The sequence below is a fragment of the Penaeus chinensis genome, chromosome 24, assembly GCF_019202785.1.
Source record: "Penaeus chinensis breed Huanghai No. 1 chromosome 24, ASM1920278v2, whole genome shotgun sequence".
Classification (NCBI taxonomy): Eukaryota; Metazoa; Arthropoda; class Malacostraca; order Decapoda; family Penaeidae; genus Penaeus; species Penaeus chinensis.
The window spans coordinates 15,196,020-15,211,019 of NC_061842.1; the positions used below are offsets into that span (position 1 = coordinate 15,196,020).

The 15,000-nt window shown below is 39.9% G+C and overlaps 2 protein-coding genes across 2 annotated transcripts in view; both read left to right on the top strand.

Annotated features, from left to right (window-relative positions):
- The first annotated feature begins 4,889 nt into the window (after positions 1-4,889).
- LOC125037731 (rho GTPase-activating protein 21-like) lies at positions 4,890-8,399 on the top strand. Its single transcript, XM_047630924.1, has 8 exons — positions 4,890-4,997; positions 5,562-5,715; positions 6,368-6,519; positions 6,730-6,902; positions 7,056-7,206; positions 7,345-7,560; positions 7,688-7,850; positions 7,960-8,399. The coding sequence occupies exons 1-8, from the start codon at positions 4,953-4,955 to the stop codon at positions 8,397-8,399; spliced, it is 1,494 nt and encodes a 497-aa protein (XP_047486880.1). The 5' UTR covers positions 4,890-4,952.
- LOC125037732 (protein MTL1-like) overlaps positions 8,369-15,000 on the top strand; it is a 7,841-nt gene continuing 1,209 nt past the window's right edge. Inside the window, exons 1-3 of the mRNA XM_047630925.1 lie at positions 8,369-8,701; positions 12,549-13,525; positions 13,957-14,041. Coding sequence (XP_047486881.1) covers positions 8,542-8,701; positions 12,549-13,525; positions 13,957-14,041 — 1,222 coding nt within the window. The 5' untranslated portion in view covers positions 8,369-8,541. The remainder of the gene's footprint in view (positions 8,702-12,548; positions 13,526-13,956; positions 14,042-15,000) is intronic.

Genomic DNA, 15,000 nt, shown 5'->3' on the forward strand with positions numbered 1-15,000 from the left:
AGCATTTTGTTGTAAGGCAGCATACAGGAATGTATTATTTATGTGTACATCATGAACTTTAATATGATCACTGGATTAGACACGAAGAACGGAAATGATCCTAACTCTTTGATCGCGTTTGGTTCCTCTTCCCTTTTCTCTGACTTTCACATCCCCCGCTTTATGATTTCGTTTAACATCACTAACTTTTGTTCAAGTGTCCTGTGCGGGAAGAAATATTTTTGCACCTGATTTCCTGGAAGCTGCGATTGAAATTGTTAGTGAATCCTTCCTTGGTGTTGACTGAGCTCAACGTTCTCTCGTGATTAAAATTGATGGTATTCGATTGTAAATTTTCAAGTTAATTATACGCACCTAAACATGTTTTCCAGACCCCCTACAAGCTAAGTTAATAACAATAATAATGATGATGCCGTCGATCGGATATGTGGGCCACGCCTTGGGCACGGGAGGAGGACCTGATCTCGACCCGGTTCTAAGGGGGTTTAAGTGCGGGTTATGATCCAGGAAATGTTATAGGTGTTGAGGCCCTCGCCGGCAGTCGGGCCTCGTCTTTGCCCTTGTGACCCGTGTCCTTTATTTGTCTTCCTAAGTTACAAAGGCGATGCGAGTGCGTGTGTTCCTTAGCTCACTCAAGGGCTACTGTATTTATTCTAGATCTTTGGACACGCGCGCTCGAGTGTGTGTGTGTGTGTGTGTGTGTGTGTGTGTGTGTGTGTGTGTGTGTGTGTATGTATGTGTGTTTGTATGTTTGTGTTGTGTGTTCGCTCCGGCATTATTTTGCTGTGGTGGGTCAGCAGAGCCCTTACGATATCTTAGTCCTGGCCCTTTAATTGATCTTAATTGGCCATAATAATGATTGGTCGTCTGAAAACTGGCAATACCTAGGCTTATATGTGCTCGTATAAAAGATCTTGATGAGCAGTAAAGCTTAGTTCTGTTATCCAGTTTGACAGTATCGATTCAAAAAATCGTAAGGGGCTCTGTTGACTTACCACGGCAAAATTTTGCCGGCACGACCGTAGTTTTTGTGAATACATATTTATATACAAATAGAATTGTTTCTTGAGGTAAAGGATATCTATCGGAGTATTGGTTCATTTTCATCCGTGCGTGATTTATGTAATATGCGTGTTAAGTTCCTCGATATGAGAACCCAGATTATCATTCCCAGCATCCACATCGCGCGGAAATAAAACCTCGGATTGAACGCGCACGCTTCGTTCACGTGGCGGGACGCTGAGAACATGGATCCCTAAAAGAGTGGAACGATTAGGGGACAATGTTACAGCCGTATCCGAGGGCGGAGGGGCTCTTTGAACATCTTACTGGAATTTGGGATGATTGAGTCAAATTGATGTCTTTACATAAAACAACAGTGAACTAGGCGCCAAAGGCAAAGACAGCTTTTGTGTTGTGGAGAAGAGCGTAGCTTGCGGTGAGAGCGTCAAGACATGCGGCTCTGTAGGGGAGGGCAGCACAGAGTGAGCTACATGCTGCCGTGTTGTCTCATTGGTTCTCCCTCGACCTTTCTCTCTACTGGTTCTCCCTCGCCCTACGGTTGAACACCTCCCTGTCACCCTACCTTGAGTACGAGCAGCGGCACCATGAAGATCGCTTGCGTTCCCATGGCCGCCGTGGCAGCCAACGGACGCATTCCTCGTTTCTGGAACCTTTCCTCATATGGCTCCTGGGTAAGTGAGGGGATGGCGAAGATGCTTCGGACAGAACAATTTTAATGTCTGCAAGTATAACATTGTCATGTTTAGATTTGGATTTGTTACTCTTTTCCTCTCCATTATACCGTGGTCTACAGGAAGCCTCTTATGCAGTTGTCTTCCTTTTAGCAGGCTTAAGAAGTAAACCCAAGTAATTTTGCATAACTTATATCCAACTAATGTAGGTAAATTACTAATGGTTGCAATCAGGGTTACATGGTTTTCATTAAAGAATCGCCGATCTCTCCCAGAGCAGTAACCATTATCAGTAAAAAAGTAGAAAATCGTTAATTTCTCAGTTGTATTAAAACATCTCCAGCAATAATGTAAACTAACCCCCATAGTAACAGGTCGGGGTAACTTCCCTCTGTAGTAACAAAAGCAAGTGTGTTGTGTAAGTTGGAGAGGCGTTGAGTTACAGCGGCGAGGGTGTCAGGTGAGAGCCTGCCGTCCTAAGGAAGGCTGACTCGAGGAGTAGTAGAAGGAGGGCTTCTTTTATATTCCTTCTCCCTCTCTGAGTTCTCTTTCTTTTCCTTATTTTTTTTTACTCCATATCTTCCGCATATATTTCACCCACTGATTTCCCCTATATTCCTCTCCTTTATTTTCTTTCTTCGCTTCTCCCTTTCACGTTTCTCCTTCCCTTGCTCCCCTCCGTTCTCGGCATGCGACCCATCATGTCTCAAGGCTGACCTCATCCTTTGTTCTTTCTGGAGGCCCCCATGTATGTGTATGTGTGTGTATGTGTGTGTGTGTGTGTGTGTGTGTGAGTGTGTGTGTGTGTGTGTGTGTGTATGTGTGTGAGTGTGTGTATGTGGGTGAGTGTGTGTGTGTGTGTGTGTGTGTGTGTGTGTGTGTGTGTGTGTGTGTGTGTGTGTGTGTGTGTGTGTGTGTGTGTGTGTGTGTGTGTGTGTGTGTGTGTGTGTGTGTGTGTGTGTGTGTGTGTGTGTGTGTGTGTGTGTGTGTGTGTGTGTGTGTGTGTGTGTGTGTGTGTGTGTGTGTGTGTGTGTGTGTGTGTGTGTGTGTGTGTGTGTGTGTGTGTGTGTGTGTGTGTGTGTGTGTGTGTGTGTGTGTGTGTGTGTGTGTGTGTGTGTGTGTGTGTGTGTGTGTGTGTGTGTGTGTGTGTGTGTGTGTGTGTGTGTGTGTGTGTGTGTGTGTGTGTGTGTGTGTGTGTGTGTGTGTGTGTGTGTGTGTGTGTGTGTGTGTGTGTGTGTGTGTGTGTGTGTGTGTGTGTGTGTGTGTGTGTGTGTGTGTGTGTGTGTGTGTGTGTGTGTGTGTGTGTGTGTGTGTGTGTGTGTGTGTGTGTGTGTGTGTGTGTGTGTGTGTGTGTGTGTGTGTGTGTGTGTGTGTGTGTGTGTGTGTGTGTGTGTGTGTGTGTGTGTGTGTGTGTGTGTGTGTGTGTGTGTGTGTGTGTGTGTGTGTGTGTGTGTGTGTGTGTGTGTGTGTGTGTGTGTGTGTGTGTGTGTGTGTGTGTGTGTGTGTGTGTGTGTGTGTGTGTGTGTGTGTGTGTGTGTGTGTGTGTGTGTGTGTGTGTGTGTGTGTGTGTGTGTGTGTGTGTGTGTGTGTGTGTGTGTGTGTGTGTGTGTGTGTGTGTGTGTGTGTGTGTGTGTGTGTGTGTGTGTGTGTGTGTGTGTGTGTGTGTGTGTGTGTGTGTGTGTGTGTGTGTGTGTGTGTGTGTGTGTGTGTGTGTGTGTGTGTGTGTGTGTGTGTGTGTGTGTGTGTGTGTGTGTGTGTGTGTGTGTGTGTGTGTGTGTGTGTGTGTGTGTGTGTGTGTGTGTGTGTGTGTGTGTGTGTGTGTGTGTGTGTGTGTGTGTGTGTGTGTGTGTGTGTGTGTGTGTGTGTGTGTGTGTGTGTGTGTGTGTGTGTGTGTGTGTGTGTGTGTGTGTGTGTGTGTGTGTGTGTGTGTGTGTGTGTGTGTGTGTGTGTGTGTGTGTGTGTGTGTGTGTGTGTGTGTGTGTGTGTGTGTGTGTGTGTGTGTGTGTGTGTGTGTGTGTGTGTGTGTGTGTGTGTGTGTGTGTGTGTGTGTGTGTGTGTGTGTGTGTGTGTGTGTGTGTGTGTGTGTGTGTGTGTGTGTGTGTGTGTGTGTGTGTGTGTGTGTGTGTGTGTGTGTGTGTGTGTGTGTGTGTGTGTGTGTGTGTGTGTGTGTGTGTGTGTGTGTGTGTGTGTGTGTGTGTGTGTGTGTGTGTGTGTGTGTGTGTGTGTGTGTGTGTGTGTGTGTGTGTGTGTGTGTGTGTGTGTGTGTGTGTGTGTGTGTGTGTGTGTGTGTGTGTGTGTGTGTGTGTGTGTGTGTGTGTGTGTGTGTGTGTGTGTGTGTGTGTGTGTGTGTGTGTGTGTGTGTGTGTGTGTGTGTGTGTGTGTGTGTGTGTGTGTGTGTGTGTGTGTGTGTGTGTGTGTGTGTGTGTGTGTGTGTGTGTGTGTGTGTGTGTGTGTGTGTGTGTGTGTGTGTGTGTGTGTGTGTGTGTGTGTGTGTGTGTGTGTGTGTGTGTGTGTGTGTGTGTGTGTGTGTGTGTGTGTGTGTGTGTGTGTGTGTGTGTGTGTGTGTGTGTGTGTGTGTGTGTGTGTGTGTGTGTGTGTGTGTGTGTGTGTGTGTGTGTGTGTGTGTGTGTGTGTGTGTGTGTGTGTGTGTGTGTGTGTGTGTGTGTGTGTGTGTGTGTGTGTGTGTGTGTGTGTGTGTGTGTGTGTGTGTGTGTGTGTGTGTGTGTGTGTGTGTGTGTGTGTGTGTGTGTGTGTGTGTGTGTGTGTGTGTGTGTGTGTGTGTGTGTGTGTGTGTGTGTGTGTGTGTGTGTGTGTGTGTGTGTGTGTGTGTGTGTGTGTGTGTGTGTGTGTGTGTGTGTGTGTGTGTGTGTGTGTGTGTGTGTGTGTGTGTGTGTGTGTGTGTGTGTGTGTGTGTGTGTGTGTGTGTGTGTGTGTGTGTGTGTGTGTGTGTGTGTGTGTGTGTGTGTGTGTGTGTGTGTGTGTGTGTGTGTGTGTGTGTGTGTGTGTGTGTGTGTGTGTGTGTGTGTGTGTGTGTGTGTGTGTGTGTGTGTGTGTGTGTGTGTGTGTGTGTGTGTGTGTGTGTGTGTGTGTGTGTGTGTGTGTGTGTGTGTGTGTGTGTGTGTGTGTGTGTGTGTGTGTGTGTGTGTGTGTGTGTGTGTGTGTGTGTGTGTGTGTGTGTGTGTGTGTGTGTGTGTGTGTGTGCGCCTGGCCACTCCGGGCGGGTCGCAGCTGCTACTCCAGGCTGACACCCCGCCGGAGATGCTGGCTTGGCTCTCTACTCTGCAGAATAACTGTGCCATACAGGTAAGTTTCGCCTACACGCTGGACACCTACTTTCCTAACATAAAAAAAATCAGTTTCTCTCTAAGTAAGACACCTACGACAGCGCCCGTAGGTCAGTGGCGCTGTCGTAGAGAAAATTAATAGTTGCGTAACAGTTCCTAAACCTCAACATAAATAGCTAACGGTAACTTCACCCAACCCAAGGTTTCAAAACTAATATAGTATGATGGTTTATTTGAAGGACGTTAATAATATTTACAATTTTTCGTTTTCGTGGAAAATGTAATTACATTTTCACATCTAAAATATCGCCGACTTCGATTTCATACCCTTGGACACTGCAATGTATAGATAGACTTATATTGAAAGTCTCCTCTTCTATATTTGGTGTGCTGATTCAATTAGAATGCAAAGGGCAAATACATCGTTCAAATAGGGTAATATATTGCCAAATAAACATAACTTGATTATGGTAAACTCCAAATCTTTCGAAAATTATCTAATTCAAAATTTAAACGTAAATCTATTTATTCCCTCAATAGCAAATTTTCCTGTTATGATAATGCTATTATATTTCCTTCACAGGAAGGAGAGGCATGCAGCAAAACCCCCATGAACAATAACAACGTATCGCCGCAGACCAGCAACAAGGCAATGCGGAAACTGACCTCGTCACTGCGAACGCGCTCGCCCACCGGGCAGTCGCCGTCGACCAAGACCCGAAAGCCTAGCAGCGTCGGTGAGTTGAGGCGGCTCTCCCTACTTCATACACTCGTTGTCGTGGAATTGTTTAGTGTTACATGATCTCACATGGGCGCAGGTGGACACACCCGCCACCCCATCACACCCGCCACCCCATCACACCCGCCACCCCCATCACACCCGCCACCCCATCACACCCGCCACCCCATCACACCCGCCACCCCCATCACACCCACCCCCCCCATCACACCCGCCACCCCCATCACACCCGCCACCCCCATCACACCCGCCACCCCCATCACACCCGCCACCCCCATCACACGCGCCACCCCCATCACACGCGCCACCCCCATCACACCCGCCACCCCCATCACACCCGCCACCCCCATCACACCCGCCACCCCCATCACACCCGCCACCCCCATCACACCCGCCACCCCCATCACACCCGCCACCCCCATCACACCCGCCACCCCCATCACACCCGCCACCCCCATCACACCCGCCATCTCCTCACTTCCACCACCTCCACCACCTCAACACACCCAAATGCATATACACACACATACTTAAGAAAATACATGTAAAGTGTAGTAGTATTAATAGTATTAATACATGCACAATTATTGTTGTTAATTCCAGCACTGCTAATTGTTCACATCAATGAGATATTTTGATTTTTTTTGCAGAGAGCAATTCTTCGCCTAAGTCTAAAACTTGGAGAGGCAATCTTGTAAGACCCTTCATGAAAAAGATCCAGGGTGGCTCCCCTGCTATCACCCCCACCACCCCCCAACCAGAGGGTGCAACAATAGGTGTATGCTTAGAGGATTGCCCACAAGTAAGTTCTATGGTGTTTCTCTTTTCTTTCTCATTTCCCTCATGTTCTTGCTTAAATTTTTAATCAGCAAGTAATTGTGTAAAAAAAAATTATTCTCATATAGAAAAGGGTTGGATATTCGGACCATATGTTTGTTAATTTATTTTTCTTGATGTGAAGTATTCTATCTTCACAGTAACTAACTGACATATGTATATTCTTCAATTACAGTCTGATGAAAATGAATTTGTTCCACTATTGGTGGCCCTCTGTGTCAGTGTTGTGGAGACCAGAGGTTTACAAACTCAGGGCATCTATCGTATCCCAGGAAATAAAGCAGCAGTAACACATTTAACTGAGATGATCAACAAGGGACCCAAAGCTTTTGATTCTAGTGACCCAAGGTAAGTGGTTTATAATTTAGCTCTTTTGTTTTTCATCTTTATCATATTTCTTAATATATTTGGTTAAAGTAAAGGAGCTTGTATATATGTATTCCATTTTATAGTGTATCCCAAAAAAGGCTAAAAAGATCCTCTTCATTTTCCTTTCCCTAGATGGTCTGATGTGAATGTGATCTCCAGTATGTTAAAGCAGTTTTTCCAGAAGTTACCAGACCCGCTTTTTACCTGTGATCTTTATCCACTATTCATTGAAGCCAGTAAAATAGAGGATCCAAATCAGAGGTTAATGGAGCTCAGGAGATTGGTAAGTTAAGGCCTATATGCATGTACATTTTGCTTCTGTATGTCCCTTCTATTCACAGATTGACATTGATCATAGATATTTATATATTTAACAAATAGTAGTATGATGTAAAATTTATTACATTATTTGTTTTTGCAGGTACAAGAATTACCTGACCATCACTATGAGACACTAAGATTCCTTATGCTTCACTTAAGTCATATTGTTAGCAACAGTGATTCTAACAAAATGGATGTCCGGAATTTGGCCATTGTATTTGGACCAACACTAGTTCGCTCAGGGGACGATAACATGATCACCATGGTTACAGACATGTCACATCAATGCAAAATTGTTGAGACATTGATAGGCCAAGTAAGTTATTCTTGTATGGTTAAATGCTGGACTGAAATTATACATATGTATATGTATATGCATATTTAAGTGACATGCAATATTTAAAAAGGCTCAAAATTAATTCATGCTTTTGTAAAATTTGCAGGCAGCTTGGTTTTTTAATGAAGATGATGGAGAAGAAGTAATTCCACCATCTCTAAGCCCATCTGTTTTACAAAGTTCTGCAAGTGATTCATTATCACCTACCCTGGAACCTGAAACACCATCTAGCCAAGCACTACTACTTCACAACATTCAGAAAGTTGAAGGTATGAGATGTGCAGAGTGCTATATGGTTGAATCACCATAAATATGATACTTAAGATGAATCATAGTAACTCGTCTGTATTATTACATATTACCTTACCTTAATTTCAGGTGCAAAGGGAGACTTAAAGAAGGATATTGTTTCTTCCATCATTTCAGCAGCAAATAGGAAAGTTCACAAAGTGAAATACAGAAAGCCAGTTGATGACAAGCCAGTAGATGATATTAAATATAGTGATAAGGAAGGAGGTTTTGAAGAAAGAGATATTGATAAGGAAGCAGAATTAAGAAAGCAAAGATTATTAGCTAAACAGATTGAAAGTATGGTTGAACTGCCAGATCCAAAACCAATGAGTGAACGTAAGATCTCAAATATGAGCTTAATGAGTGTTCATGGTCATCCTTCTAGTATGTCTAGTTTAACACAGAGTAGCGAAAGGACTAGTGCCAGTGAACAGGGAAAGCACAGTTTACCTGAACAGGATGGCCGTCTGTTTTGTGTTATCAAGAAAGATGCGCTATCTTCTAGCACACCACCACCCCCCTGGTAGTAGTTCTGTCATAGCTCCCTCCTGTCAACAATCTAGTCAGCTGACAACACCAGAGACATCCTCCCTCTTTGGAGATGAAGTAGCTATTCGTTCTTATGCTGGCCTCAGTGCTAGCACTCAGGAACGAATCAGGCGATTTGAAATGGAGACACGAGCTATGCTTCACCGTGACCTGACTAAACACAGAAGAGAAACAGAAAGGAGAGATGTGGAGAGGAGAAGACTAGAGGAACTCTGGCAGCGAGCTAAGCAGGACATGGAATCAGAAGATATCCTTGACCAATTAGCTGACAACCCAACAGGTGAGATAAATCATATCATTGGTACTTGTAATAGAAATAAGTTACTGAAGTCCATTTAGTGAGCAGTATGTTTAGAATACAAATTATATCATTGCTAATACCAAGATTATTTTTTGTGGGATTCAGGAGTTCTCTTTATTTAAGATTATTTTAGTTTCCTTCGGTCAAACTTTTGTTTGTCCTAAATTTGTAAATTGAATAATAGATGAATGAACTATATAACAGACATGGTTGCCTGTGTGTGCTATTTCTCTCCCATAATGTCTACACTTCAACTATAATTGTTTATTTATATTTGTAATTTACTTTCATTGGACAGTAAAAGTAGCATATAATTCTGTTTTTCATAAATTGAATTTTAAAGTCAACTTTTTAGATATTCCATATAAAACACTCAAGTGAATATTAATTATCATTTATTTAGCCAAATTAAGATTAATGTGACAGGAAAGAAAGGTGTGTCTGTGTTTATGTGTGGGTGTTTTGAGTATGTTTATTGATAGGCTTTTGAAAACTGGATGTATATTGTATATATATTTTATATATATGTACTGTATAAATATTTAGATGTAATCTGAATATATTAAGATATGTTTGATGTCATTCACTGTTATTTTAGTACTTCTTAACTGCATGTATTTAGCCAGGCTTTTTACTTTAGAGGATGTAATTGATGTGATGGCTTGGCAAATAATCGGGATTTAACATGAAATCTGAGTTTTAGAGTCAAGAGTCATTGAAGCTTCCTCTGAATTGTGGATTGGCTTGATATCTCTTTGCAAAGATACATTCTCCTGCTGATCATTATGTTTAGCACTCATTTCATGTCAGTGTAATCAGTATAATGAATATTCCATTTTGTGTGGGATATGCATGTCAGCCTTAGAGTTTTGAATTTAATCTCTTTTGAACTATGTTAACTAATAATATATCCTATTTCTGCTGGCTATAGTTATATCAGATCCTGTGGGTTGCAGTTAATGAATAATAGTGTATTAATTGAAGAAAGCTGTTGGTAGTAGAATTAATGCAATTAACTCTACAATTTAAAAAGTCTTAGTGCTTGTTTGACAGTGTGTGTGTCTGCTGTTAGTATACTTGACGTGCTTTATTGATAATCTTAACACATTTATGGTCTTCACACTTAACAAACTAACAATACTAACATGATACAAATGATATCTTATAACAGAGCCTTCCTAGTACCCTGGCTGCATAGAACACTTGGAATGTATCTGCTTCCATGAGGTATTTTGCCTTTAGGGCTGTTTAGAGGTGATTCTATCCCCCAAACCTTTGCTGGTTGTATGCTGCATGGTTGTTTACTCATTATATGTGAATTGCATGACACAGTTACATATTTATGCATCCTTAGACTTAGTTAAAGGCATTTACCATACTCGGACATGTATGATCAATTCTTGCATGTTGCAGCTTATTAATATTGGACTTTATAGCTACCCTTCTCAATTTTCTGTTTTGTGTGTTTAGGAGAGTGTGAGTGGATTTCAAGGTTGTTTCACTCTTACTTATGTGTAGATACTAGGATATTCTGTACAAGCCTAGGATTTTGTATGTGTGCTGTTTGATTCTTGTATGTAAGCAGTAATACACAGAATGTGGTTTTGTAAAAAAATTATTATTATTTATTGTTATTGTTTTTGTATTTTGTCTTTCATTTTTACATCTCAAGCCTTTGTTTTATCCCAAAGACTATACGTACAGTAATATCTGATTTTGTTAGCTTGGATGTTACTGAGATGTGATACAATATGGTCTATGTTAGGTTTTATTAACTCTGGCAAAAGTTTCACATCAGATCACTGTTTTCCTGTGAATTTTATGTTTGCCTGGAATGGGGTTTGTTTGAATATCACAGTATTGTAGTTTACCATCTCTTTATTACTCATCTTCTCATGATGTTTACTTCCCAGAGCTTTCCATACTTCAGGCTTGTACTTTTGCACAAAATGCATTTATAGTTGATGTTTTCTCTTTCTTTTTTCTTTCTCTGAGTACTATAGGTCAACTTAATGTATATCCAGTAGGATACCTAGAATTTATGTGTAACAAAACAGTGCATCACTCCAGGAATAAGACTAAATGGAGAAACTGTTAATGTGTTAATACCTTTTGTGTATGTATTGTTTTGTACTTACTCTTTATTTTAAATATTGATTACAGTAAGGTAAGCTGCTCAGAAGATAAATATCTTGGCTTAGGAAAGAGAGTAGAATAAATCAATGGCTCCAGCAGTGGCTATATATAAGAATTTTGTAGAGAAGAGGTATTTCTCCTTGCCCATCAATCACTTGCCCCACCTTTTCCTTGAGTGACTCCTAGTCCTGTCTTCTTTCAGTTGTAAATATATATTCTTTTATGTATGAACAAATGTAGTTGTATTTGTTTTGCTATCAGCTGTGTCTAGTATCTTCAGTAAGACCCTTTTTTCTATTTTCTTGTATTTTTTTGTTTTTGAAACCAGAAGAATTTCCTTAATTTTTGTTATTGCCAGCTTCTACATGGTACTTTTGTACAAAGTGATTTTAATTATAAAGCCTATTCCCTAATAACATATTTCATTTGATGCCTATGTTCTCCCTTGCTTTCCCATTACTTACATATGTGATGTATATCAGTGTGTGTTTGCATATGTATATATATTATTATATACATAGATAAATACATACATATATACTTACATGTACATACCCATAAGATTATTTGCTTATTGTTTTTGTTAAATATTTAGTTTCTTTGGTATATCTTTTTTTGGCCTAATAAGAGAAAGATGGCCTAGTTTATAGAAATGCATCAGTATTATTTGGTCTCTGGAATATGATAAGTTCTATACTATCAGAGATTACTACTTTTTTTGATATTGAAAGAATAGGTTATATATAATTAAGATCAGCATAATATTAGGTATACATTTATTGACATTTTAAGATTGGAAAATTACTAACATTAAAGTCTTATACTATGTATTGATATGTTTATTCAGTTTTATTAAGACTCTTCCATGTTTCTGGTACCTATCTTTATCAGATAGAAAAAAAAAAAAAATTCATTATAGAAAAGGAAACATTCTTGGGCATAAGAGATATATATACATTTTAATTGTAGAGAGGACATGAAGATGACATATGTAATAAAGGAGATGACTGATATTTTCTAAAAGTTGGACAGGCCCAGCAGCCACCCTAATTACAATGCAACACAATACATTGAAAACAAGAAATAATTAAATAACAGTAATGAGATTTTGTAAAGATGTATGCAATTTGTTCCAGTGCTTTTCTCCATTCCACACATGGATATATCACTGCATTTCATATACTGCATATTTTCTTTGTTATTAATGTAATAACTAGAATTTATAATGGTAAAATCAGTTGTCATTTGAAAAATCTTCACTGAATCCCAAGTTTAAATTGGTAACCTGTTTTACAACATTTAAAGAAGTATGGAGGACTGTCTTTATATTTTCTAACAAACGTGATTGGACATACCGTATATAGATGTATTTAACAGATAAAAGAAAATAAGTGATACTGTTCAGATGCTTTTTCACACTGCAATATCTCTATACATTTACCTCAGTATTGAATTCAAATGAGATTGAGCTTATTAATGGATACTAAGTTCTATGTTTTTATTATAATCAGTAGTGAATTTTAGTTGTTGTTGTTTTAATGATGTTTAATATTGTACTATATCCAGCCAAACATTATATTACTGCTAGGTTACTGTAAACATTCAGTGATTGTGATTTGCAAAATATGTAGATTTGCAGATTTTTTTTTTTTCTCATTATCATATCTAAATTTATATCTCTTACTTACAGAGGTTGTGCGCAAGATTTCTGACTACTCATGGCGGCTTCAAGGGCTCAGTGAGAGTATGGGTGGGGACCAAGGATCACTAACTTCCCAGAGTTCCAGCACAAGTTCCCAGACTGGTCTCATCTCAGCAGCCCTCTCTCACCATCCCCTCTCTAACACTTCACTCACACCCACCACTAATGCTACCACCCAGGTACCTAACAATGACTTTCCACAACTTCCTACTATTCAGGTTGATAGCGAGCCTATTTCAGGACTAGTATGTGAAAGAACTAATGATGCAAAGCATGGCCTAACACCACAGCAGTCACACCGTTGGCTTGAATATAATGCAGCTTCGCCTCATAGTACTTTAGGTTCTACTTCTTCCTCTAGTAGTTCAGGGTATGGTAGTCTAACTCGTTCGTCTCTGCAACATGATGCTGATTTCTTGACTGAAAAGCCAGTTGAAGATTCCTACCAGAATGAACATTATAAAATTGGGAAGAAACCTTCCAGTACAACACAACAGTTGTCACCTTCAGTTCCAAAGAAAAAGAAATCAAGTAAAGGTTCTGGTTTCCTGTTTGGCTTGACCTCATCTTCTTCTTCTCCTTCCCTGTTTCCTTCAATGGCTGAAGCTGGTACAGAACTAACCCCTACACGTAAAATTGGGCAAACAATAATTTATCCAGAAAGCCCTCGGCCACCACCTCACAATAGTCGCCCTTCCTCACAGAATCAATCTTCTCACATAACAGCACCCAGCTCTACACTAACTCCTCAGCCGAGCACCCCGATCCTTGGGCGTCAAAAAGACTCACTGTTACACCACATCCTACCTAGTCGTCTATACCATTCTCCCCGACCCCTTCGCCGAGGATCCTCTGCTGAGAATGTGACTCAGCCGCACGCCAATACTCTCTCCCCTTCCACCTTTAACACCCAGAAGGTGGTTAATAATGGCACTTTGAAGAGAGCTAGAGCCAGCAGGGATCAGGTAGGGGTGCCACTTTGCACTCCATATTCCTTTTGAATTTTCTTTACAAGCCTTTTATTTTCTTTGAGAACAGTTTCTGTGGTATTAGAATGCCCTTTAGGTTATGTTCAAGACTGCCTGAATTATTAGTTATTGCAGCTTTATATATGCTTTTTCAGCACGTCATTGGTTCTAAGGTATAGACCAGAAGTTGGTAGAGAATGTGGATATTGCTAACAGCTTTCATGAGACCAGAAGATTTAGGCTCATAGATTTTTAAATTGTATTAAGGTCCAGGAATTCCATTTAATATTTGCAGTTGTACCCATGCTTTTATTTTCATTACTTATCTCTGTACATTTCACAAAATGTCTAATGTAAATTTAAATATGGTAATGACTCATACCACTGCTAAAAACTTTAGGTATTGTATTACTGTAATTTCTTTCCAGGTTATAAATGGTCCAGAAATGGGAATGCCACGATGTGGTTCCTTAGACTCATTACGTGATGGTTCACATATACCCCCTGATGATGGTAAGTTGAAGTGGCTTATACAAAAATTTCCATGTATGAGGGATTTATTTTTAAAGTTATTATTTTTTTTTTTTCACCCTTTTTTTCTTTGTACAAATTATAATGTATAATTTAATCTTTAGTATATCTTATTATGACCTTTTATGAAATTTATTAATGAGGGTTTTTTTCACATAATTTAAGAATGATAAAGCCAAACTGCGTGGTTGTTACTGTATAGATTTAGACTGGGCAATAGATAATCTTATCCAGTTAAGAGAAAATGAAATAACTTGTTTCTCTTTTCGTATATTTAAAGTTGTAAAATAATAGTTACAAAAAATGTACTTTAATGTATCAGAGAGAAATCTTAGAAATATTTAAGAATAGAAAAATGTTAACATTGAAAAGTTATACATTTTTTTATTATGAAAAAGATCCCAGATGTTTTTGGCCTTGATATTTTGATACCTTTAAGAGGTTGGAAAATACCATCTGATATAACTTAAAATAGTCAAGTGATATATATATCTCAGGTATTTAAGGGTACACTTGGTTAAAGGCTGAATGGCAGCTGAGGGTTGGTTGAGGAAAGTGGAAATATGGTTATCTTGATGAGTGCTTACTGGATTGAGTGGAGTGATTATAGATGAATGGATGTTGTATTCATACCCTGTGTGCATGTTTAATTTTATTGGTTGTACAGGATGGGACACCCATGGATAATTTATTTTGTTTTTGTATATTTTCATATTAAAATATTTCATGTCTGATTTTCATGGTATATATTTGATAGGTAATGGTCTCTTTTTTCTCTCTTTTTCAACTGCTGCCATTCAGGTCTGCTTCATGTTCCTATCTTTCTTAAGTGCCTGCATCTTTCTGTTGAAACTTTGTTTAGGAAATAAGGAAATAGGAACAAGAGGTGTGAATTTGTGGAGTCTCAGTATTCATACAATGATGCTTTTATTATGATTTCT

Coding starts and splice junctions, on each gene's coding strand:
- LOC125037731 (XM_047630924.1), top strand. CDS start 4,953: ATGCTGGCTTGGCTCTCTACTCTGCAGAATAACTGTGCCATACAG. Junction 4,998..5,561: donor AGAATAACTGTGCCATACAG/GTAAGTTTCGCC, acceptor TTTCCTTCACAG/GAAGGAGAGGCATGCAGCAA. Junction 7,561..7,687: donor TTGAGACATTGATAGGCCAA/GTAAGTTATTCT, acceptor TAAAATTTGCAG/GCAGCTTGGTTTTTTAATGA.